The sequence below is a fragment of the Cavia porcellus genome, unplaced genomic scaffold (genome assembly GCF_034190915.1).
Source record: "Cavia porcellus strain 051 isolate PalLab524CR breed Dunkin Hartley unplaced genomic scaffold, mCavPor4.1 scaffold_12, whole genome shotgun sequence".
NCBI classification, from domain to species: Eukaryota; Metazoa; Chordata; class Mammalia; order Rodentia; family Caviidae; genus Cavia; species Cavia porcellus.
In genome coordinates this window covers 60,835,564-60,862,476 of record NW_026947495.1, presented here as the reverse complement: position 1 = coordinate 60,862,476, position 26,913 = coordinate 60,835,564, and the positions used below count along the sequence as shown (strand labels likewise).

The 26,913-nt window shown below is 42.6% G+C and overlaps 1 protein-coding gene across 5 annotated transcripts in view; it reads right to left on the bottom strand.

Moving 5' to 3' along the window:
* Window positions 1–2,932: 2,932 nt before the first annotated feature.
* Window positions 2,933–26,913, bottom strand: part of Map3k20 (mitogen-activated protein kinase kinase kinase 20) — a 166,024-nt gene continuing 142,043 nt past the window's right edge. For 3 of the 5 annotated variants that reach the window (XM_063259295.1, XM_063259296.1, XM_063259294.1), the window contains exons 17-20: window positions 14,608–14,724; window positions 11,949–12,023; window positions 8,523–8,673; window positions 2,933–3,778 (exon numbers count right to left, since the gene is read on the bottom strand). In XM_063259295.1, the coding sequence (XP_063115365.1) occupies window positions 3,066–3,778; window positions 8,523–8,673; window positions 11,949–12,023; window positions 14,608–14,724 (1,056 nt within the window). In that variant the 3' untranslated portion in view covers window positions 2,933–3,065. Of the gene's footprint in view, window positions 3,779–7,662; window positions 7,728–8,522; window positions 8,674–11,948; window positions 12,024–14,607; window positions 14,725–26,913 lie in introns of those variants that run through there. The other 2 variants (XM_013142382.3, XM_063259297.1) reach the window with 2 other exon arrangements.

Sequence of the window (26,913 nt, the reverse complement as noted above, 5' to 3'; positions counted from 1 at the left end):
GCTCTGTTCTTCTCTCATACAGCAAATTGAACTCAGGGCCTCACTCTTAGCTATGCATTCAGACTTCATCATGTTTGTTTTGAGACAGGGTCTCACTAAGTTGCTGGGCCAGGCCTTGACCTTGCTCTCCTGTTTGAGCCTTCTACAGAGCTGGGATTATAGGTGGTACCATAATGCCTGGTCCCCCATACTTATTTCTAAAGCAGTTCTTGACTTAAAAACTCCATCCCTGCACTGTCTGGGATTATCCACTGACTTGAGCTTGGTCAATATCAAGAATCTGGGGACTCTGTTGGAAGAGATCACCTGGTCTGTCGGGGTTGGCTGGGAGGGAGGCTGGAGCTGGAGCTGGCAGCCCACGGCCTGGCTCTGAAGCTGTTGAGGGACCTCCATATCTGGAGGGGCCCAGGCCAAGATAAATATTCTCTTGATATATATATATTTTTTGTCTTTTTTATCGGTACTGGGGATCGAACGCACGCCCACACACAAGGCAGGCACTTATGCTGCTGAGCTAAATTCCCAGCTCCACTCTTAATATAATTCTATTACTACTTTTTCCTCCTAAATTTTTCTTCGTTCTTAACCTCAGTCTCTTGCAACTAAAGATGTCCCTGACTATTGGGAACACTTATTTTCCTTTTGGCATCAGGGCCTCGCACATTCTGGGCACCTGCTCTTCTGTCCCCTGAGCTACATCCCCTGCTCTTTTTTTTAAGTTTTTAAACAACTGAGTATTTTGATGGAAAAATATAATTCTTGTTAATTCCTGTTCTGCTCTTGACATACATTCATCTTTCAACCTGGCAGCCACTTTGGGAGAATAAGCATCATTAGGGAAAAAAGAAAGAACATGCAACTCTTATTATTTCTTCACAATCAAGAAGCAGCCTGCAGATGTTCTTGTTTTGATTTTGGCTGGGAGCACTGATGCTGACAAGTATTTTTCCATGAGATATTACAGAGTGGTCACTTTTGTGGATGTTGGAAAGACTTTTTTGTGATCACCTACTATACCTATTTATAGGGCTGAGATCATGGAGTCTCTTTACTATCAAGCCATGTTTTGCTAACCCTTGGCCCAAGAAAACAGATGCACAAAAATAGCATGAAACAAGCTATCTTTTGCACAGCACCTTTTAAAATAGAGTGGTCAGTAATTCTCCAGAATGCATTTTTCTAAATAATTAAAGCCATACTTTGTGTTCTTTTTTAAATAACAGAGTCCAGTCTGTTCAGTTACTTATCTAAGGAGTGTAATACAAGAAACTTTTATTTGGAGAAAAACCTTTATTTGGAAACAGCATGGAATTAAAATAGGATACTTTGTATTAGTTGGCTTTTCTCAATTTAAACATGAACAAAGGACAAAGGGTTAAAATAACTGAAAACAGTCTGTGGTTGATAAAAGTAAGCATTGTGAGTCAGTGGAGAAGGCTTAGAAAGTCTGGCTAACTGATCTCATCATTTCTAATCTTTACTTGTAAATGCCAACGGCAAACAAGAATACTAGCTGGATGTAGGGGTTCATGCCTGTAATCCCAGATCCTCTGGGGAGGCTGAGGCAGGAGGGCTGCAGGTTGGATGTTGGCCTGGGCAAGTTACTGAGACTCTAACCCTAAGGAAAAAAAGGGCTGGGAATGTAGTTCAGTGAAAGGCCTTGGGTTCCATCTTCAGTCAGGCAAAACAAAACGAAAACAAAAAGACTTACAAAAATCAAGTCGTTGAATCAATGTTTAGATCATAAGAGCTTCCATCACAAACAAAGGTCTTCTATACCCTTGACTTTAATGCTACAGAGATAGTTTTTCACAGTAGAGTCCAAGTACTGTGCTACTCTGAGGACCCACGCACATACTTTAATGATGAGTTCAACTGAAAAAGAGACCTCTATCTTGTAGAATCACAAGTCACCTGGATGTCTACAGAGCATTGGAAAGCCTAGGCAGGGCAAAGGATACTTGATATTCAGTGCTAGTGAATGCTGAATGGAATCTCCCAATATTGAAAATAACATTTATTCACTTGACATGTTTGTTGTTGCCTGATTTTTTTTTGAGGTGTAAAAGATGAAGAATTTCCCACTTTGGATTCCACCATTGCTGTCCTAAACAGCAAGCCACCTCCTCTATACCCAGCTACTTCGAGCTGTGTTGCAGCAAGCCTGGTATTTACTATCTTGTTCTAACGAGGATGTTGGTAATTTTAAATTTCTCTGGCTTTTAGCTTGTGATGTTATTATCCTGCACTGTTTTCTTTTAGATTTTAGATTTCTGACCTCCTAAGAGGCCTTTATAGAGCCTTTGTTCTTTGGTGAAATGTGGAAAACAATACTCAAAAGGAGTCCTGGAAGCTTATGTATGTGGCTTCTCATGAATCTTAATGAACGAGACACACATCAAAACCACCATTAAGTTCAATAACCTTTTTAATTATCTAAAAGGGACAAGGCAAACCAGTTCAATTACGACCATGACAGAAACACAGTATCTCACTAAAATAAATACTAACCAGCAAAGCTGAGATGAGGGAGGTTCACTTGCTTTGGTCATAAAATGTTGAGAGGCATAAAAAAAAAAAAACCTCTCAGTAACTCATAAACGTCATTTTAACGGAATATTTTAAAAAATAAGACCAGTGCCAAAATTCATGAACAAAATATCAAAATTTGAAATAAAAACAGGATCGGCAGTAGTGGTAAACAGGCAACACTGTCTGTATAGGGATGTTGCACCGTGCATCCTGTCTGTGTCAGGGTTGCGATTTTGTGTGGACCTCACTTGCCTTAGGCCCAGCCCCGCGGACCAGGTCAGTGCTCTCAGCATGCCCGGCGGAGCCCCTGCTCCCACCGAGTTAATTCCGCGGAGGGCCACATTTCCAAGTCCGGTTGCCACCGCTCGGCCAGCACAGCCACGCTTGGCCGCGGTTTGGCTCCGGGCCGGGAGGGAAGGTGGCTGCCGACCCCAAACCCCGCAGGGAGCGCCGTCCTGCGGGCCGCACCTGAAGACCGCCGCTCGGCAGGACGGTGGCCGCGCGCGGGGAGCGCCCGTCGGCCGGCGGCCTGCTCAGAAAGTCCTGCGGCCCGGGTGGCTCCCCCGCGCCCGCTCGCGGCCGCCCCTGGCCGGCGAGGCCCTGGGCGGCTTCTTCCGGTGCTCCACCCTGGTCCAGCCGCCCTCGCCGCCTCTGCTCTCCTCCTCGCCGGCGCGCGGCCGGGGCTCGGGCTGCACGGGCATCCCCGGGATGGGCCTGGGCAGGCGGCGGGCGTGCGGGCTCCTCCCGGCGTCGGGACCCGCGTAGGAGCCGGAGCCGGAGCCGGGCGCCGGCGCAGACGCCCTGTGGCCCCTGCCCGCGCCCCGACCCCGAGGGGGCGCCGCGTGCCGGCTCTGCCCCCCGAAGCGGCCCCGCGGCGAGGAGCCCAGCGACCCGCCCCCGCGATCGCACTTCCTCCGGCTCGGGTCCGAGTAGCGCCCCCTCTCGGCGGAGCTGTCGGTGTTGAGACTGGAGAAGCCGCTGTCCCTGGAGTTGAGGCCCAGGCCCGAGAGGCTCTTGGTGAGCCCGTACTGGGTGGGCGAGGAGCTGCGGGACTGGTTGATGGGTGTGATCTGCTGGTACTTGACGGGCCCCTGAGTCCGCCGCACCGCGGCCGCGTAGGAATCCTGGTCGTTAAAGTACCGGAAGAACGGCGAGCCCAGGATGGGGTTGCTCTGCGAGCGGTGCAGGGACGCGTTGGAGGCGATCTGCCGCATCCGCAGCGTGTCCAGCCACTGGCAGTCTGCACCTGCGGGACAGACGGACATGAGCGTGGTCCAGCGGCTGCCCGTGCCTCACTGGGACCAGGAAGCTCGAGCTGCCCGGGCTGCTCCATCCTTTGAGGCCACAGAAATTCTAGGCCATGGATAAGCAGGTTTGCTTTATTCATACCGGTGGTTGATAAGTCACCTGGGAGGAGGGAAACTCGCCCAAGGCCACTCAGCCAGTAATCCCAGGCTCTCCCGCCTCTAAATGCCATCTTCTTCCTACCGAGTTGTGTTGTCAGGTCTAGGAATTGCTGTTTAAGTGTGCCTGGGTGGTAGGCCTGTGTGTGTTTCAGAAACCAAAGAGTTTGTTTTCTTTTGGCAACCAGCACTTTTGACCCCTAAGGGACCCAAAGGCAGATAAAAGAAAGAAAAGTCTAAAGGTTGAGCCTGCTGGAGCCGCCGCCGTCTCCAGAGAGAGGTTCCATGCTATGGCACCCCACCCCAAGGTCTGCAGGGGTCTGCGCTGTGCTCCGTTGCCTCTGGCCCTGCTGGTTGCAGATGGCGTTTGGGGTGGTGCAGCAGAGCATGCACCATTCTCTTGGCCAGCAAGTGCCCGCCCTCTCTGCTGAGCACAGGGGGCTGCATCTCTAAGGCAAGAGACTTTTCCAGACCTGGGGCACCTCTGTGTCCTCCAAGCTTCCATCTGCCCAGTGCCTTCTTGTCACTGTGTGTGTGTGTGTGTGTGTGTGTGTGTACCACACGCCATTTGTCAGGGCATGTAGTCAGGAGTATTTAGCACACTCCCTCTTGTGCAACAGCGCTGCTGCAGACACGATACCTGCTAACCATTCTTTCCGCGCCTCCACCCTCTCCGAGACCCCGGTAACTATCCATCTGCTCTCCATGGCTGTGATTTGGATTTCAGAAAGGTGACATGAGCCGAATCATAAAGCATCAGGACGCCCTCTCTTCTCAATTTGATTTCTCTGACATTTTAGCTTCCAACCGAGCCATGATTTTCTGTGTCTGCAACCCCAGAAACCTTGAGTGCGTGCTAAGGAAGCAGGCCACCGTGGGGCTCCCAAGCCACTCTGGTCTGAGCCAGAGTGCTGGTGCCAGGAAAGGGCAAGCGGCTCATTTCTGCCAGAGCACAGTCAGCAAGGGGCGTCTGCTAAGGCTGTCCTCACTGCTGGATCTGAGGGCAGGGAGGCCCTGACCCTTCCTGTCCTCTGGGCGTGCCCACATCCTAGGGTCTGTGGACAGAGAGCAGCCAGTGGAGGACTGGCCAAAGGGCAGGCAGGGCAGAGTGGGAAGAAGTAAAGGGACAAGGACAGTCTCAACCTTTGCAGGGTCCCGCTGTGTTTTCTCACCACAGCTGGAGCCTTCACTGCCTCTTACTACAGAAGACAGAACATTTTATTGTTACTTGACTCAGTGATTGAAGGGCTTTACAATACTTCATAATTACCCAGAGGGCTTCTTAGAATGAAGACTGCTGTTCTAACCCCAGAATTTATGATTCTGTAGACTTGGGGTGGGCCTCAGACTCTGGATTTCAACCAGCCCACAGGAGAGCCAGATTTGAGAACCCCTGGAGAGAGCTAAAAGGGATTTTCTGCTACCCGCCACTGAAAGAGTCAGTAACTGTTTGGGGTAGTATCTTCTGAGTCTTCACATCACACTGTGAAAAGGGGTAAACTGGGATCTAAGGTCTGGGCATGGTGGTGCTCCCTTGTCATCTCAGAGCTCTGGGAGTCTGAGGCAGGAGGATCACAAATTCTACCCCAACTTGGTCGAGCCATTTAGGAACTGTTATAGCTTGTGTCTAGATGTCTTCCCAAAGCCTCATGCAATCAGAGGTTGGGCTTTTTCAGAGGTGACTGGATCTAGAGTGTGTGAGGCTGGAATTGATTCAGGGTGCAACGCTAGCTAGAAGCAAGGGCACTAGGGTTAAGGGTGTGAGTGCTACCTGTCCTAAGTAGCCAGACAACACGTAACAGACAGAAAGAGCTGTGATCATCTCCTGCCTGCTTTGCTATCATCTGCTCACTATGAACTGTTTCTTCTCTACAATACCTGTCTGACATTCACCCTGTCTTGGAGCCAGCCAATTATGGACTGAAACCTCTACAAACTGTGAGCTAAATAAACTTTCTGTCCCTTAACTTTGGGTGTTGGGTATTTTGTCCTGGCAATGAGGACAGTAACTATAACAGGAACTTAGCAAGACTCCAGCTCAAATCAATCAATCAATCAATCAATCAGTCAATCAATAAATAGATGAGCTTAGGATGTTGTTCAGTGTAAAGGCCCTGGGCTCAATCCCTGGTACTTAATAAATAAGTACATAGCTATAATGAAGATGAAAGGGAGGCAAACTAGATAAATTTGAAGTCAAAGAGATACTCATTCTGTAACCTTTCTAGTTGATAATCAGAATAAAGAAGTCTTGGCCATTTCTAACAAAAGATAGGACGGTATGCCTGTGTACATGCATAGAGAAAGCAAAATTTACTATCTTCTAAGATATTTATTTTTTAAATTTACCATGTTACCCTTTATTTTTTCTTCATGATACCGGGCATGGAGCCTAGGGCCTCATGCATACTAAACAGTGTTGTTCCACTGAGGCTCACCCTGACCTCCCTTTTGAGACAGGGTCTCACTAAGTTGCCCAGACTGCCCTTGAACTGATTTTTTTAAATTTAATTAAATTTATTGATACAATTTAGGTATCTATGATGATCGCATTCTTTAAAGAGAATTTGTACCTGAACATGATATATCTGGATTCCTCCTCTTTCCCCATTTCCCTCCCCTCCCTGCAACCTGTCTTCCCCTCCTTATTCACAAAGCTTTGTTTGCATTTTATCCTTCTCTTCTCAGTTTTTCTTTTCCCTTCCTTTTTACCTCTCTCCCTTCCTAGTTCCCTTTTCTTTTCAAACAATTTTTCCCATTTCACAAAATCTATTGTACATAAAGTATTTATTTTTAAGAGTGGCCAAGAACACCTATTGCTATTTATCACATTAAATAGTAAATTTAACACCACCTAGGCCCATGTCATGCCACATTAAGGGTTCTACCTTGACTCCATTCACATGGTGACAATATGTTACATTGGATGTCCTGGCCACCTACCATCCTCTCATCCTATTCACGGAGCTAATTGGTCTATAAGAGAATGCTTGGAAAAAACAGCATCCATAAGCTTTATGCTAAAGAATCTGAAATTGTTACCGACAAAGTGTCTGTTTGGTGACTCTCACATGGTGGGATTGGAGTCACATAAACCTTCGAAGCTGGTGGTAGTCGTTCTGTATCATGTTAGTAGGGAAGCAGAAAACAAGCTTTTAATGGAAGGAAAATACAGCAGAAATGCAGAAAAGGTTTCACAGGGCTGTTGTAGGGATCAAAGCAGATCAAGGTTATAAAAGCCCTACAGAAGTAAAATGTGCCCTGCAAACACTAGTGGTTGTAGAAAGAAGTCCTTAGAAGTATAATAGGCATGCAAAGCAAGGCTGGTGTATGAACAATATAAAAGAACTCGGAAACAGCTTCTGAGAGGACAGCTAGTGGGAACCAACACCTATTGTGTGGAACAGTCATTTGTAGGAACAGCATGCCCTAAAAGATGTTTGGTGACAAGATTACAGCAAGGAAGGCAGGACAAAAACTCAGTCATGCCCAGTGCTGGCAGTCAGGATGTCCCTGATGATTATGTATAAAAGAATATAAGCAAATCAACCGTCCTGACAAAGGTGGACAGGCCTGTCATGCTGTCCAGTAATTTGTTGATGGGTTTTGAGTATTGTCCAGGATTCTGGTCACCGGGCTGGAGGCATTCAAGGACAGTTGGTCAGCTTGGCAGGTCAGACTTTACAGTGGAAGTCATGGGCGTGAGCTCTCAAGGGCAGCAAGTTACAGCCCCTCTTTGTGCTTACGTCCACCAAACAACCTTTCGGTCAGGTTTCACAGATACATTTTCCTCTTGGGGGAAAAAAACACACCAATCAGAAAACGTGCATTTCTGCTTTGTTTGCCAGCTATATTTATAATGGTAAAGAGCAAACTGCATGGGGGTTGTATACACATTTCCAGTGTCTTTGTTAGCTTGTGCCAGTCCCAAAGAGTTATTTGAATTTCTGGACCTACAGAACTGAGGATCAGAACCTTTTCTTTAAACCCACCAAACAATGACCAAGTAGACTCCGGTCAGCTGATCCTTTGCTACTCTAGATTGCTTCTTTGTGTCATTATAATTTTACTACAACCCACCATATGCACTTCAAGTTCTGTCTTTGTGTATCTTCTTTTCTTTCTGATCATATCTTTCTTTAGTCCCGGCATCCTTCCCTCTTTCTCTCCCTCCCCTCTCCTCTTCCTCCCTCTCCCCAGCCTTCCCATGTATCAGCGGGGTTCAGGATGCAAGATGCTTCCCAGGAACAGCAGCGACTTTGTAGCAAATGTTTACTACACATAGAAGATTCATGTCTCTATCTGCGCACACACTTCTGGAAACTAAATATGCAAAGAGATTTTTATTACCAATACAGTGTAATCCAATCTTCTGTCATGGTTATCCTGAAATGTATTCTAATAGACCCAGTTTTATGACTATAAATGCTACTTACCACATAATCTGTTTACAAAAACCTGTATTATGAAAGTATAAGCAGGAAGCACTGTATTAGGAGTATGTGGCTACCGACAGGCACTTACCTCTGCTATGAGAAAGTCATAACTAACTTTTCGGGGGACTACACACACGTAACACTGACTTACTTGAGTCAGACCTGCTGCGAGGGTTGCCCTCGGAATTGTGGAGTAAAGTCTGAATGAAGAGTTGGACGGCTTTCACTTCGTCCTGCGGCTTCGTTCTACTCCACTGAATTGAATGGACGTGTTTCGTGCTTTTTGGAGTTCTAACATCGCTCTGTCAAAAAGGAAAAGGATGCCATGACCAAGCACATACCATTTATAAAACTTGGAGGAAAGAAACAAGGCTATTGTGTCATTTCAATGTCACTACTCAGAACACTGTGCTCTGCCTTAGGTAAAATATTCTGAATAGTTTGCCTAAATATAATTCTCTCATATTCTCTTGTCTCTGTCTCTGGCTCTGTGAGTCTGTCTCTGTCTGCTTCTCTGTGTCTCTGTCTCTGTCTGTCTCTCATGCTGGGGATTAAAGTCAGGAACTCACACATGCTAACTGCCTGCTCTTCCATTGGCTAATTCCCCAGCCCCAGCAGCACTTAATCCCTTACTGGATTGTAACACGCTCCTTACTGATGATGTTAGTAAAATATGTGTTGTCTTCTCCCAGGATTTATAACATTTGGCAAATCTCAACTTACCTGCTTTTATAAGAAATAAGAATTTTTTTTCTGTTTTTAGTACTTGAAAGAGATATTTTGTTGACTAAACGAACATCTGACCACTGCTTTTTGCCCAAGAATGGTTTCAGTTCCAAGGTACTTGGGTGCACGTGGGGCACAAAGTGGCCAAGGGTAAGAGGTGCAAAGTGAGAGGGGATCAAGAAGGGAGAAGTTTGGATCAGGAAACAAAGGACATCAGCTCAGGACACAGCCCACTCCCTCCTCAGTAGGTGTCACCGAGCCCCTTGGCCTTTGCACTGGGTGTGGCGGTACAGGCTCACCCAGAACACACGGAACTCTGCACCACATCCCTAGCCACATCTCCTAAAAAGGAAGGACTCTCTAGGATTCAATGCAGTTATGAAAATGTTTTTAAAAACCCAGAAGTAAAAATAAACACAGACATAAGTGGTTATAATAATGGAGTCAAAAATGGAGGAGGGAAAGTAAAGGAAGCAAGAACAAGCTGCAAAGCGTGGGCGTGGCGCGTCTGCAGAAGCAAGGCCGGCAGCGGTGAGCTCTGGCTGAGAGGTCACTAGGAAGAGGGCTCCCCGGGGAGCGAAGGCCCTTCAGCTTCAGAACGGTCTTGAGCAGCTTATCAGATCCTCCTTTTGTTTGGGTTTTGTGCACTGCAAGCCTCACTGATAACTGTTACTTCTCTGATGCCTCGCCCCAGAACCCATGCACCCTTCAGCCGATGACAGAAATTACGGTTTATATCTAGATGTCCCCAGAAGCCTCACATGGTCATAGTGGGGCTTTGGGGAGGTGACCGGGTAATTAGTATGCAGATGAGTTTATAGCTAGATGAGATGTTGGGAGGTAAAGCCTGGTGGAGGAGGGAGTCACTTGGGGCGTGGCCTGGAAGGGTTTCTGTCCTTCCCTCCTCTCTTGATCTCTCTCTCCTCCCCATTGCCCATCATGAGCTGCTCTCTGCCAAGCCGTGTTCTCATGCAGCCCTGTCTTGGAGCCAACTGACTATGGACTAAAACTTCCACAGATTGTGAGCCAACATAAACCTTCCCTCCTTTAATTTGCAGGTGTTGGGCACTGTATCTGAGCAACAAGAAAAGTAACCAAGACCACAGATCACTGTCAAAACACTTATTATTTTCCAGGCTGCAGAGCCAGCTGGCCAGGGTTTGGAGCTCTGATACTGAGAAGCCAAACCCTGGCAGTTGGGAAGATCATGCCAATGAAGCAGTTCATATAGCCCAATTCAAAGCAGACCTTTTAAAATTTTTACTTATCTATTTATTTTTGAGACAGGGTCTTGTGAGGTAGTTTAGGCTGTGCTTGAACTATGTAGCCCAGGCTGACCTGGAACACTCAGCAATTTTCCTGCTTCAGACTCCTGAGTATTGGGATTAAAGGCGTGTGACTCCACTCCTGACTGGGAAGTGCAGGTCTTACCAGTGGTAGATGCACAACAGTATCTTCATGTAGACTCAACTCTATCTGTGCCCCTCCAGCCACTCTACACAGGGTTCTTTTATTTTGTAAGCTTAATGTCCCCCAACCATGAAGACGTTAGTGACTTAAAAAAATTATTGGTGTTAAATGCATTTATGGAACCACAGAGCATTAAAATATATATAAGAGAAATCATTCTCTGTGAATGTGAGAAATGTTATGATACAAAACATATAACATGATATCTACTATCTTAAAACCTTTTTTAGTACAAAGCACTGGTAACCATATACATGTCATTATGCAGATCTTGTTGATTTTTAAAACATAATTAGGTTCTTTCGGTCTGCAATTTAAAGTGCCCCACTGACTTCCCATTGTGCTTACAGCAAATCCAACACTGCTCACTGCGGCCCATGGCCAGCTTTGTCATTGCACCCTGTGCTTGGGGACTTGCACTTGCTATTCCCCAGCTGGTTCCTGCTCTCTCTTCTTTACAGACTTCCTCAAGTTATTTTCTACTCACTGCCTTTTGCACTCTGACATAATTTACTTATTTGCATCTTATTCTCTGTTTGGATCCACTGGACTATAATCCTCCAGAGCCTAGGCCAGGTATATCCTAATCACAGAATAGCAGCTGCCTTCAGGTACCGTTAAATGTATGAATTCTAATTTTATTTTATTTTGGTACTAGGTATTGAACTCAAGACTGCACACTTGCAAGGCTCATGCTTATGTGGCTGAGCTAAATCCCCAGCCCCTGAATTCTAATTTTAATTGCATATTTTAAAAAATATATAAAATTTTCTATCTTTTCATATCAAAGTTATGTCATTTGTCCCTCTGTTTCTGATTTATCTGTTTTGACCAGGTAGTGGGGCTATCTATGTTACGGTCTTTTTTGGTGGGGAGTCTTTTTGACACAAGGTCTCACTATGCTGTTCAGGCTGGACTTGAGCTCACTTTGTAACCCAGGCTGGTCTCAAACTCGCAACAATCCTCTTGCCTCCGTCTCACAAGTGCTGGGATTACAGGTACGCACCACCACGCCCAGCTGTGTTCTGATTTTTGAAGATTTGCCCATGTTTTCTCACTCCTAAACTCCTTACTCTAAGAAGGCAAAGGTCTATTTCAGTCACTTTTTGGTATTTTCAGTACCTAAATGTATTTCATGGTGTGTAGCAGTATTCAGTCAAGAATGAATGAATGAAGTGTTGCCCCATCTTTAAGTTTATCCTGTTCTCTTTCCTTTTTAACATTTTGTCAGTGAAATTACATTGATCTTCCCATATTCCTGTTGGTTAACTAGTTTCTTTCCCAGTAAATCCCAAGAAACCACAAGCATTCTGAGGGACCAGCTACATCCCCACTGACCAGCCGGCAGGAAAGCCAGCAGCCATCTCCCCCAGGGACTCACCTCATAGGTGACAGTACACTCCACGGTCTGGTTTTCTGCTATTCCTACAATCCACTTCTCCATCACAAATGGTGGCTGAAAAAGAAAAGTTCTGTAACCCCACAATACAGCCTGCCCTGCCACAAAGCATTTTTTCGAAGCTAGCTGTGCCATCCTCAGTTGGCAAATAGTGGCATCATACGAGATTTTTGTGCAAGTGATGCTGACTCACAACATGCTAACATTTTGGGCTGTTTTTCATTAATACATCCTTCCACAAAACTGTAAATTGCTGATCCTGGTCTCCCACAATCCTCTCTTTTGTAATATAAGATTTAATATAGTTTGGTCCTAATTATATTGTTAACTCATGCTAATGTTTAAAGCATCAACAGAAAAACTTTCTTGAAATTAAGAGAAAGCTACAATATGAGAAGACCCAGGAGTGTGTCCCTTGAGTGCAAGCAGTGGCTTCAACAGTCACTCAACTTTCCACTCTGTCAGGCTGTCCTGCAATGCCACATGTACAAGCGAAGATACTGTTGCAGTATTTTCCACTGTCTTAGAACGCCTTAGTGACCAGACCTGTGCCTTGGATCCTGTGCTTATCCTGATGAAACTAATCCCTATGAGAAGTGAATTGCATTTTCCTTTCATCTTTCTGTTCCTCTAGTTTAATGCTACAAAAGAATGATTGCCTACAAGCTGAGTAACAGAAAGTGTAATAGATATAAACCGGGCTCGTTTTGTTTGACATTAGGATTGTTATTGTTTCTCTTGGTATTAAAAAGTCCTATACATTTTAAGTGGTCTGCTCCATCTTATTCTTCCAGGGGCCCTGCTAATGTTGCATTGTGATTCTGCTCACGTGGTATTGCAGAAACGTAGGCACTGTGTTTTACAATTCCATCCTGCTACTTTTTCCATGAGCAACTAACTTCCACCCACAGTCAGGGACTGGGATCTTACTCGTACAGTATGTTGAGACAAGGAGTAACTGCCACAGCCAGTGAAGTCCTGAGTGGGGAAGCAGCAGAGAGTCTGTAACAGGGACCTAGAGGCTAGGCTGGCGGATGCCCAATAGCATCTCTGCCTTCATTTTCCACGTCCTTTATTACCTTAAAGCTCTAGGTCAGATCGCTGCTCAGCTCTGCACATGGGCATGTTAATCACTCAGGAGTGTAAGCATTACAAGGTTTGTTATTCTTAAATTCAGTTAGCCCATCTCATTTCCCTTCAAGACTGAGAACAACAAAGTAACAGTAACTAAAATAATTTTTAGGGTTTGCAGGGACATCACCTCACAGAACCAGTACTGAAATAATGATCAACAGGATGAACTGACCAGCATTACCTAAGCTGCCAGCTATGTAAATCCCACCCCTCAGCTATATACACTCCCAGCCCTTGCTTTTGTTCTCCTTTTCTATAAAACCCCAAAACTGCTGTCAAAACTTTAAAGACAGACTTTGAATCCGGCATGGCCATGTTGATTAAAGTTCCTTTCCTGTTCTTCACCAATGCTGATTTCCTTGAGTGTGTTATGGAATGGGTGGCGGGTCTGGTCTGTTGGGTCCCTCTCTTAGAAGGGCTTTTGACCCAAACGCCAGTAACAGTATCAATACTTTCTAGTTCTCAAGACATCAAAACATCATATGCCCCAACAACATGAGGAAAAGTTAAACCCAAAACATAACCTTTACAGATAAATAATGCCATTGAAATAACTCTCAAGTTATGCAAAGGAACCCAACAATGAATATCAAATCAGTCTACTTGATGAATCCACTTGTATATTAAAAGAACTTGGGTGTTTAGCAATCTAATGTTTGTGCAGAGAACACATTTACAAGTCTAATGCCATGGCAGTGAAGGCTCATTTTACTTTTCTACTTGTGTTTGTACTTTGGTTCTTTATGACAAGTCTCCTTTTCTTTACTGAGCCCAAATGTCCAGCTAAAAGAGTACCAGAGTTAAAGGCTAAGGTCAGGGTGACAATCATGTTGACACCCAGATGTTTGCCTCAGATTGCCGACTTTCTACAACTGACGTTTCATGTGTGTTTTTCTCTGTATGGTTGGGACAGAACTGATTTTTTTTCCATTCTGAGGAGGCAGGTTAAGCATTTCTATAAGCCTTTCTTCAGTGTTCCCAAAGGCACAGTTCTACCAGTGACTCTGGAGGAGGAGGAGTAGTAATTCCTCTGACAACTCCAGGAATCCCTAAGTGTGAACCAGAGGAGCAATCAAAACATATACCCCAGAAATAACCTCATCTCAGTCTTGCAGGAAATTGAGCTAAACCAAGGGAAGTCTTCCTCTTTACAAATTTTCCAATGCTTAAAACGATCCAAATTTGAAGTAAATATTGTCATCAATAACATTTTTCTTTCCTTTAATAAATGACAGGGTAAGTATAAAGAAATGTAGATGGAAATTTTAAAAAAAATTAAATGATAATTTTTTTTGCAGTGCTTTTTAGTTCACACAGCCTAAGTGGAATTTTAACAAAAACCTATTATCGTCTCAATCTACTAAATAAAATGTGCCTTTCAACAGCCAGCTTGAGGCTGAGCTGATGTGAGCATCACAAGCACAAAAGCACACTGCTGGGGTATTTGAATGTCTTTGTTTGATAACTGTGAATTCAAAAAACTTTTGAGCTGTAAATAGAGCCTTACCTTTATCATCTTTAAAATCTCTGCATCAGGCAGGTTAGTGTTGAATGTCACATCTTTTATGTAGGTTATTGCAATTTCATCCCCATCCATCTCCATATACATTTTCCACTTACAATCCTGCAATTAAAAGTAAAATTACAGGATTGAGAAAGTGAAACAGAATTTTTTGACTCAATGTTTTATAATGCACAAAATATTCTAAATAAAGAATTGGGATGGTTTTTTTCAATAAAAAGACATGGAATTAGATCCCTTTATATATCTAAAGAACCTCCAGTTACTGCAGCCTTGAGGCATAATTTATCAGTTCAAGAGATGTACAAAAGGAGCTACTAACACAGAATCCTACGGGGCAAGGCAGCTAATAAAAATGAGTAAAGCCAGGCAGTTTCAACATACAGTCTCACGTTGCAGCCTTTCAGAATACACCCATTTAATTCACATATTAAACATTGTAGTAATATTTTTCTCATTGCCCCACAGAAATGTGGTCTTCCCACTTTTTTTGTACCACATAGCCCTCTTGATTCACTTTTAATTGCCCTAGTAATGGGTTCAAGAAACAGCTCACTTTACTCTTCATAAGGAGAAAAATAGCACTGTAACTGTGATAAGGTGTGGTAACTTAACTGGGCATTATGGGGTGCTGATGAGTAGTTGCCTTTAAGGCACAGCCACTGGTCAGTTTCTGTTGATTGATCCCAGGTGAGAATTTGAGTTCACCTTTGCTAGGTGTTTTAATGAATGCTGCATGAAAAGCTGGAAATCCAGAACCCAAGTGAAACTTCTTAACTTTTAAATGATTGATTAAATTTTAAAAACACCATATCATGAAAAGGTGCTCTGTATCATTGGTCACCATGGCAGTGTAAATCCAAACCACAGTGAAGTTCTATCACATACCCACCAGAATGGCTAAGGCTGATAACGTCAAACGTTGGCTAAGATTTGGAGCTACTGGAACTCTCATGCATCGCTGGTGGGAATGTAATTGCACTGGGGAAAGATTTGGTAGTTTATTACAGGACTAAATATTTGCCTATCCTAAGACCCAGAAATTCTACTTCTATAACATGTTTATTTCCTAAGAGAAATTTAAAAAAATTGGTCTGAGTATGTTCTTAGCAGCTTAGCACAGCCAAATAAATAAATAAAGATAAACTGTCAAAGGAAATTGATGAATAGTGGCAGAATGGAAATAAATTACTGATTTACCAACAACACGGATCACCTCAAAACATTACAGTGAATGAAAGAAGTGCTATACACACAAAAGAATAACTAATGATCTCATATATAGGACATTCTTAAAAAAGTCATCTATGGTTGGAAAAGATTCAGAAGAGCAGTTGCTTTGCAGATGGAGATGAACTGGGAATGGTATGAGGGAACTTTCCAAGGGGTTTTAATACTCTATTGATAGAGGTCAGGCCTCGGTAGGTGTATGCATCTGTCAACAATCAGTGAATATAAGCTTAACATTTGTGGATTTCTTACTGAATTATACCATACTAAAGTGTTTAGCAGGAACTAGTACTAATTTTTGCAAATTATTTTGAAATGCATGAAAATTAGGATTGCTGGATGGCTCAAGGGGTAGGTAGGTAAGTGGTAAGGCAAAAAGAATAAAATGTTAATGGTTGAATTGAGGGGGTAGGAATATGGGGTTTATAATAAAGATCTCTCTACGGCTGTATAAAGAATTTAGGAATAAAAATGTTGGAGGATAAACATTCAAAGGATAATAAACCCACATCTGTGTACCAGATTGGACCTATGGACCACAAATTCACATTCTCTCTTATGTTTTTTGAAGGATGAAGGGTTATGAGATTTCAGATAATATAACAAACACCTCACATGCTGCCACTAGCAAATCCTCTGGTAAGAGTAGATCTGGACTGTTTCCTAGAGCAAGCTCAGGCATAATCCTCATGGAGGAAGATCAACAAAGAGACTGTTGAAAACCTGTTGGCCTCAGTGGGAAGCTGGGGAAGCCTGATATTTTGGAAAAGCCTCTGGTAGAGAAAGAATGGCTATTTTCAAGAAATCAACCAATACAAATGGGGCGGGGATTGTGGGGGAAAAGGAACCCTTCTCCACTGTTGGTGGGAGTGTCGCCTGGGGCAATCATTGTGGAAATCAAGTGGAGATTCCTCAAACACTAGGACTAGAAGCTCTATTTATTCAGCTATTCCCCTTCTTGGTATCTTCCCAAAAGAATTAAATCATTGCCAGGGATTTAGCTCAGTGGCATAAGTGCCAGGCTGACAAGTGTGAGGTTGTGAGTTTGATTCCCTGGTACAAAAAAAAAAAAGAATTAAATCATCATAGCACAGTGATATATGCACACCCATATTTATAGTGGCACAGTTTGTAATAGTCAAATCTTGAAAACAGCCTAAATGCTCATCTACTAATGAATAGATTTTTAAAAAGATGTGTTTTTTTAATACAATGGAGTACTACTCAGCCATAACGAAGAATAAACTTGAGACTTTTATAGCTAAATGATGGACCTTGAGACCATATTCTTAAGTGACATAAACTGGACATGTGTAAATGTTGCATTCTTTCTGGTGTGAGAAACTGAAACTATAAATAAGAACCAAAATGTGCAATAGATGTTATACCTAGTATATAATATTATACATAATAATAGAAAAAAATTTCAAAAGGAAAAGGGAACTAGGGAGGAGGAAAGGGGAAGGAAGGGAAAAGAAAAACAAATGAGAAAAGTAGGATAAAATGGAAACGAAGCTTTACAAGGAGGAGAAGAGATGTTGAAGGGAGGGGAGGGGAATGGGAAGAAAAGAGGCACCAAAATATTATGCATAGGTACAGATTTTCTGCGGTGAAGGTGACCAATATGTACATCTAAATTGTACCGATAAACTTACTAAAGGGAAAAGAAAGAAAGAAAAGCTTCTAGAGAAATTGCATGTCCAAGCAGGGCTCACATCTGAGGGGAGCAACCTTCTCTGCCTAGACATTTTCACAAAATGGAGAGCCCATTATCGAAGGAGGAAGTTTAAGTGCAAAATGAAAACCAAGCTCTTGTCTACTGTGAGTCAAGTTAGGCCCTAAGAAGCAACAAACATCTCAGTATTTCTTTGTTTGGGAGCCACTGCTACCTGGGCAACCTGGCTCAAAGGCAGGACAAAGACTGATGTGAAGAATGCTCTTCTCTGAAACAGTGAGAGCCTCCTAAGGGCAGTGCGTGGACTACAAGTTTCTTGTATTCCAGAAAAGACAAGTTTCTTTTGCCTGTCCAGTTTTGGAGTTATGTAGTCAACAGTATTCAAAAAACTTTGAACTGCATGGAAATTCAGGAACTGTCTCTTTCATCCCTGGCTCATAGTCGGAGTGCTCCTCCATATCAGAGCCCCATCGAGCTGTCGGAAGAGCTCTGTGTTAAGAACAGGGTCATGGGGGTGTGGGGGAACTCACGTTTGTGGAGTGCTTACTATGCTGTAGGCATGCTGCTGTTTACTTACACTATGCTATTTTACTTAATATTCATAACTCTGAAAATCAGGTCTACATTCCCTTTAGATGAGGCTCATTGAGTGAGGAACCTTTCTGGGTTTCATGGCAACAGGTGGTGGCTGCAGGACAGTGACAGGCCAGAGCTGACTCTTCTAAAGTTGAGAGAGATGCTAACAGGGAAAGGAATATGGGAGGGTGGCTGGGCTGGACCCTCTGGATGGCTTTGCCAAGCTCCATAAGTGGATTGATCCATTGAGAACAGATAGGAAAGAAGGACCAAAGAAGACTCTGTAAATATAACTAAAAAAGCAACACATCATAGGTTCTCCTTGAGCAATCACCTGCTCAACTCTGCCCTGGAGGAACACTAGTCCAAATAAGAGGTTACAGACCTTTTACTTTATCTGATTGTTTTGGTACTAGGCATTGAACCCAGGGTTTCACTCATGCTAGGCAAGCACTTGACCAGCCCTTTAGAATTTTATTTTGAGAGAGGGTCTCACTAAATCACTAAGGTTGCCCAGGTTATGCGTGAATTTGTGATCTTCTTGCCTCAGTCTCTCAGACAGCTGGCACTACAGGTGTCCACCATCATGACTGGCACAGCTTAGTGTCTTTGTTGCTGTTGTTGATGTTGTTTTAAATTCTCCTTTTCTGTTATCTGAAAGAAAGCCTTTTAATGGAAGCATAAAAGAAAGTAGACACTGAAACAATAAAACTATAGTCAAGAATGTTGTAAGACAAGATGGTGTTATTCACTTCATGGAAAAATAGGTCCTAGTTGTTACAAAAATGCATGAGAAATAAAGAGAAAATATAATATTCATCTAACATATTAATTTTCCAATCCCTTCATATAACTCAGAAATTTTCAGAGCCTCGATGATGTCATTGTTACCTAGTTAAGTAATCTGAAAAAAAAAAGTAATGGAATTCCTTAAATTCTAAACAATTTCAAATTAATCTAAGGCATTTTTGGCAGTTTTGTTGCCTAATGAGTCATGAGCTGTCTATGAGAATTGTCTACAACTACCAGAATTTATACAGTGGTCACTTAATTCCGCAGAGCACACCTATACAACATAGCATACAAAGCTATGTTGTATTGTTTTATTCTTAAACAATTCATTGTTTTATTCTTAAACAATGGATCACTGAAATGATTTTCATAGTGCATAGGATGAATAGAATTATCAGTAGCATTACTAAAAGAGCAACAACTCCACATATTTATGAGACTAATCAGATCTTTACTTGCACCACTTTTTGGCAGTGACACAAACCAGGTATTGAGTCTATGTCCACTGATTTCAAAACCATTTACTTTTACTGATTTTACTGATTTTTGCTTGATAGGAGAGCTAGAAGTGTGACTAGTGTTCAATAGTAACTGTTATGACTTGTATCTAGACGTCCCCCAAAGTCCCTTTTGTTCATAGGTGAGTTTCAAAGGTGGGCCATGCGTGTGATACTAGGATTTAGGGTATCATGCTGGTCTAAGGGTACCCCACCCTGGGCACGGGTGACACCGTGAATCAGTAAGTTTGCAGCTTAGATAGAATATAAGGGACAGAAAAGACAGCAGCTGCTTCTGTCTGCGGTTGCTGGTGCTTCACTGCTTTGCTGCTTTCTGCCTGCCATGAACCATTTCTGCTCTGCAATGTCCCCCTGTTATGCCACCCTGCCTTGGACCCCGCTGACTATGGACTGACACCTCTATGAACTGTGAGCTGGGATAACCCCTTCCTCCTTTAACCTTGGGTGTCAGGTATTTTGTCTCAGCAATGAGAAAAGTAACTAAGATTGTAATTTTCAATGACTATAGACAACTCGCAACCTTAGCCCTGGTGGCCTGAAATGTCCTCGCTAGTCACTCAGTTGGTTAAAGACATTAATGACTCCAAATGGAGTTTGGAAGCAATTCAGAAAAAATTTAAATCTTTTTTTTTTTTTTTAAGTTTAAATCTTAAGCCATTACTATAGGATGCTGGGTAGAGCTCACAAGGTAAAGTCCTTACCCACGCGAGCTTGACTCCTAGTTTTTGCCATTTTCTCTCCCCCCAACCACAGCCAATATATGTACCCTTCTGAACCTCAGTGCTCTTGATTCACAAGTGGGTTGCTGTATTGTGTGATAATTAAAATGGAATAGTATAAATGCAGTACCCAGCATGTGTCAAAACCACATCAGGAGCTCAAAAAGGTGCAATTATTATTGTTTCTATTATGATCATCAATCAGCTCCAATTATTTTACTGGACCAGTTGGCCTATCACTTAGCAGTGACAGAAGAGAATGGGACAGAGGGCCAAGGAACTCAGAGAAGCAGGAAGGTGCAAAGTGTGGTATAGATCAGGGATGAAGCTGCAGCAGGCAGACTGCCTCAAGCATCTCGCTGGGGTAGGAGCCTAGGGGCCCAATGGTACAGACTAGCTCTGGGAACAGGAAATGACCAGTGTTGAAAAAAGTTGCAATGTATGCATGACTGGTTTTAGGAAAATAAATAAATGAAATAGATTTATTTATATCTTCTGACAAAGATGGATTATATAGTATGAATTCTGTTCATCTCTGGTTCAGTAGACCCTAATGCACCTCTACTAATAGGCACCATCAGATGTCTGGAGGTGCAGTGGCTATTAAATGTGATTGACAGTCAGTGAGTCTTATTTTAGCCAAGGAAAGAGAAGCACAGAGAGATGTGGTCATTTGACAGAGATCACATACATAGCAAATGTGGATCACATTGACATTTGAACCAATGTAGTCTTGTGGTACTATGAAAAGCAGGTTTCTTGTGTTAGCCAGTTTTTTTTTTCTCTTGCTATGATCAATATTTGAGATGATCAACATACAGAGAGAAAAGTTTTACTCTGGCATGTAGTTCTGGAGTTTCTGTTCCACAACGGTTGGCCCTGTCCCTTTTGAGTCTGTGGTGAAGTAGCATCCATGGCCAGAAGGTGTAGTGGATCAAAACTGCTCACCTTCTGGCAAGAGCATTAGAAAGGGAAAGACCCAAGTCCTACAGCCCCCTTTGAGGGATGCCTGCAAAGACCTGGAGACCACCAGTAGGCCCCATCTCTTGAGGTTCCACTATCTTCCAGTCAGTCAGCTCTCGTCTCAGTGCAGATGCAGAATCAAGGAAGATGGGTCTGACTACCCTGGGTTTTTAGTTTATAACTGGATTCCTAGCTCTACTGCTTAGCTTTCCTACCACAAACACAACCCTCCATACCCACAGCCTAAAGGAAGACAGGTTTAGTTTGGTTTGCTGTTTCAGTTCATGATGGACTGGTTCTAAGGCAGAAGGTGGAAGGGTGTGGCAGAACAAAGGTGCTTAGTTTATGGAGCAGAGCAGAGGAAGTACTCTGCACAATGGAAGGGGCAAGGAACCAGATATAGACCTCACCCCATGCCTCCATGACCCACAGACACACTTAGAAATGACCTCTAGCAATCTCCAGGGCAGATCCCAGGACCAATTGGGTTGAAACTCCACCTAACAGCCACACCATTCAAATGGATATTCACCAGCCATTCAAACAAATTGTGCTGTTGCACCTTCCAAAGGGAATGCTAATTACTAATCCATCCCTGGGCCAGGAACAGAGCAGGGCTCTGGGAAGAAGGAAGTGTCTTTGCTAGGGTTTAGATAACAAAATATAGTTACGGAAACTTTCCACTAGTTAGAAAATCTGATTCCGCAATACAAATCTGAAAGAACCAAATGGCATTTTCTTGGAGACAGGGAAATTTTCGCACTTGGAATGATAAAAAAACAAAAACAACAACAACAACAAAAAAAAAAAAACCAGGACAACTCTCTTGGGAATCCAGGATGGGTACATTTCTCAGGGCAGCTGTTGAAATGCATGGATAATTTTAGGAGAAAGTATATGGGTAACAGAGGACAAGAAAGCATTCCCAGTGAAATGCTTCAGGATTGCTGGTAATGTGAAATATTTTCTGAATTAAGACTACTAACCAAGTAAAACAGAACCTTTTACTCTGTGAATATAAATCCTAAACAATACTCTCCTAATGCTAAATTAAGTTGTTTCTTTGTAAGACTCACTATCACATGTTTTTTAAGCCACTGAAAATTCTTTGGAGTTCTAAGGTGGTACCACTGGTGCCAAACAAACATAGTTTGGGTCTGGCAATATCCTGCAGAAGCGAATGTATTGAAAGCTGGATTCCCAATGCAGCAGTGTTCTCAGGTAGAGGGCTTTTAGGAAGTGAGTGGATGTGAGGGCTCTAATCTTAGCAGAGCACTAATCTACTGATTCCTTCACCCTGAGTGGACTATGGGAGGTGATGGAACCTGAAGGAGATGAGAGAGACCTCGGTGAAGGGAAGGGTTCCCTGGGGGGATGCCCTTGGGGACTGGATCATGTCGTGTCTGTCTGTCTCTGCTTTCTAGCCAGCACAAGGTGAAGCCTCTTCTCCAGACTGCCATCACCGTGACGTTCCACCTCACGGCAGGCTCACAGCAATGGAGCCAGCTGACTATGAACCCAAACCTCTGAAACCATGAATCAGAGTAAAGCTTTTCTCCTCTAAGTTGATTTTCTCAGGTGTGTTTTGTCACAAAACTAATAATACAACAGACATCCCTTCTCTCTCCTTTTTGAAAAAGAGGACGAAAAGAATGAAAAGTGAAGAGAATTTAAAGAAATAATCAAGACGGGGTAAATTTTCCAAATAGAAAAATAACTGAAAGTGTCACAAAAAAATTCAACTTTAAAGTTCTGGGCAATTCAGAGACAGAATCTCTCCCTATATATGTTTTGTTTTGTTTTTGGTACCGGGGATCAAACTCATGACCTAGCGCGTGCAAGGCAGGCGCTTATTCCACTGAGCTAAATCCCTGGCTTATTTTTCAACTTGATAAAATTAGATTAGAATTATCAACACTGTAGATAAACCTTTTATAAAATCTAAGTCTAAGATCATTCAGGATACTCCAGAAGGAAACAGATCTCAAAATTAGGATTTTGGGCTTTTATAGATCACTTTTACATGAAGGTTACAGATATCTAAATTTTTTTAATATACTTTCTTATTGAGGTGTAATTTACATCTAATAAATTGCAGATTTAAATTTAGCATGGTACACTACAGTTTTGACAAATGTATATACCGTATAACCAACAAAACAAGCAAGGTATTTCTAGTACCCCAGCAAGCTCCCTCATACCGTTTCCCAGACAAGCCCCTTCCACAAGCAGGGGCACCCACTCCTCTGATTTCTATCACCAGTTTCACAGTGTGCGTTTGCATATGTTGGGAATGATGTGTTTGAGATTTTTCTATGTTATTTAACCCTCAGTCTTGCAAACTAGCACTGCCCCTACTTTACAGATGAGGACACCGAGGCTCAGAAAATGGTGAAGCATTCAACAAGGTCATTCAGCCTCCTGGGACTGGGGTTCAAGTTCTGGGCACATTGAGTCCAATCTTACAGACACAGGTTTTCAAAATCCCCAGCCTCTCCTCTACCTTCATGAATGGAGGAAAAAAAAAAAAAAAAGCAAAACCACCCAAGAAGATTCCAGGAGGAAAAAGAAAGCCTTTATGGAGGAAATATTTCAAAATATAGAAGAGAGTGGTTGGACTCAACTTTTTAAGATTCAAGAGGAGGGAAAGAAAGGTAACAGTCATAGCAAGCAACTGACTGTCACGAAACGTAAGAAGTCATGGCAGATAAAATAGAAACGAGCTAAAAGACTGGTCATGCTGGTGTTGAGTAGTGAGATGTTGATGACTTAGGCCTCAGAGAGCTTCTTTACACAGGTTGCTATTATCCAGCTCAGCTGCCGAAGCCCGCTGAGTTCAAGGCAGGAGAGTGGAGCATCCTGTGATGGCACCTGGGTTATTTATCATTAAGCATAACCCCGCTACACTATATTTTATTATGCTGCCTTTAAAAGGAAGATAATACAAGTATGGTTAATTTGCTTCTCCATCTATACAGTGTCATGACCCGCCACATCTTTGTCCCATGAGATTTGTTTTTCAACCCGAAAGAAATCCACAAGAAACTCTCCCTAAAAATTCCATTAATAACCTCTTTCAGCGCGTATAGGTTGCAGGGTCTGGAACTAAGAATGTTTTAATCTCTTCAGCAAAACAATGTCTCATAATGATGTACAGGACTATTGCCGCACTGATGAAGAATCATACATAATTCAGCACCTTTCACTTTGGCACCACTGTGATATCCTCATTAGCCGTGGCTCACAGTGCCTGTCAGATGGTGTCCATGCGAACGCAGGCATTATATTGTCTTTGAGATGTGCAGCTGCTTCCATGACACTGCCAGTATATAAAAACATGACGCCAGTTTGTTTTATTTAGTGCTAAACCTTCCAGTTTGTAAAAACAAGGCTGACACAGAGCCTGACATGAGGCAGTGAAAATAATTAGCTCTCATTTTCTCAGCCTCCTATTTCCTTCTCCCTGCTGTGTTCTCTTTCCACTAAACCACCACATGTCAGTCGAAATGGGAGGCAATTAGTGGGCTCATTTCAGTCCCCACAACTGTGCTGAAAAGAAAGTATTTATGATGGCACAATGAACAGCTGAAAGATTAAATAACATTTGCCTTTTGAAAAGAAAATGACTTCTAGCTAAATGGGCAATTTTTGATTATTCTCAAACAAGCTTAGAGTAGTTGGTTTTTAAAATACAAGAAAGGAAAATGAGTCATTTTTAGGTGAAAGAATCAAATAAAACTTGACACAGTAATGCAAATAACTGATGTTTTATTGCAAAATATGTAAATGTGTTATACCCTTAACAATGGCTCGTGTCTAAGGTCAGGGCAGATTGGTGCCAAGTAGACACCAGTGGAGATAAGGTTGTTACATTGCCTTGTTTGGGGGGTTGTTATTGGACTTCTGTATGAAAAAGGGACCTTAGGGATGATGTTAAAATAAAGTGAACCAAATCAAGTGAGTCGCACTTTCATAGGATGCACTACACCCCCGGCTATCTAAAATGGTTCAGATATTAGCTGATGTGTTTGGAAAAGGGTTTTGTTTTGTACATGTATTTTAAGTTGGAAGGTATTAGGTTTTTACCTTGTAGAAAGGAAATAGTAAGTCTCACTACTGATTTTTGAATAATTAAGACTATTCTCAAGGGTTTCTTAACAAATCTACAAGGTGACCTGGCTTACCTCAGAGGTGATTAATAAGTATTTTTATACTGGAAAATCTTCTGCAAATAAACTCTCATTTAGGACCCTCAAAACAGCTGTTCTATCTGCAAAGCTCTTCTCCTGCTTCCACAACCTCAAAAGTGACTCCAAGAAATTATTTCTGAAGTACTAACCTAAGCAGTAGGCACTGTTTACCAGTTGAGCTATTCTCAGTCCAAATCCAGAGTCCAGGATTGACATAGCTGTCATCAGTCCTTGATTTTCCAACACAGTGCTTTTAATTTTACTTCAAATAATCTGTCACTTCTATAGCTGGTTATTCTCAAGACCTAATTTTTGGTTGAGAAAACACAAGTCACTGTTGAGTACTGAGGTCTTTGCTCTGCAGAACTTACAGTGATTCTTGGAGGCTTTTCAAAACACACTTCTAAAAGCAAAGATCTCCTCTATCAGTATCAACACCTGCACCGGTCATCACGAGGTTACCAACTAGAACAGTTTCCATTGTTTTTAAAGGTTAGCTGCAGATTTAAAATTTGTTTCTGTGCCTCCATAAGTCTGTTTTTACTGCACAAACTTGAATCCTATGTTTTTTACTCATAAAACATGGTAAGAAGGAGAAAATGATGACTCAAGGAGACCTAAGCCAACAACAGGCTCATTAGGAGACTGGAGCTTTCTTTGAGCTAATTACTCTCAAGATAGTAGGAAACCAGCAATAGTATGTTTATAACTTACTGAAGCCTATGTTTTCTCATGTGGGGACATTGCTATTTTTGAAAGGTTTTATAATCTTTTTAAGAAGACTAAGCGTAACCCCGTAGTCTACTGCAGTCAGCACTCACAAGCCCGGTGCTCACAGCTCTTCCTTCCTACCAATCCACAGTGAAGTTGGATTGGTAACTCGAAAGCAGCTATGGCGGGAATATTTACACTGTGGAAATCTGCAAATGCCTCTAATCAGGGCTATTTTCTCTAGTTTCTAGACACTCTGTGGCATGAAGCATGTCCATATAGGTGTTAATCCATCAGCAAGCAAGCACTGAGCACCTTGCCCGGTTTTAGCACTACAGGCGCTGGCCAACCCACTGGAAGGAGGAATCGCCATTCTGTTTAGAAGTCAGCAGCAAAGTTATGCAATTGTAAAATTTTTGTCTGTGTTTGCTTTGTTACTGTCAATTAATAAAACTTGTGTTTCTCTTGTTCAAGAGACCACTTTATTTGGAGGTATGATTGACATACAAAAAGCTGCAAGAATTTAATGTGAACATTAAGTAATATATCATGAAGCCCTCACCACAACCCATGGCATTAACATTTCTATCACCTCAAAGCTAATTCCTGATCTCTTATTGTTATTTTTGTGATCAGAACACTTAACATAAGATGTGCCTTCTTAGCGCCTTGTTTATTATAGGCATGTATGCTGTACAGTGGATCTCTAGGACTTATTCATGTTGTAGAGCCAAAATTTTGTACCTGACTAATACCTCCCTGTTTTGTCCTCCCTAAAACTTACTTTTCTTATAAAACCCTAGTGCTGAAAGCTTATAGACTTAACCACACAAACACGTTTGTGTATTCATATCCCCTCACTCCTGTGCCTTATCATGGGAACTTCCTTATACTGATTTTTGAATAAATGTAACTCA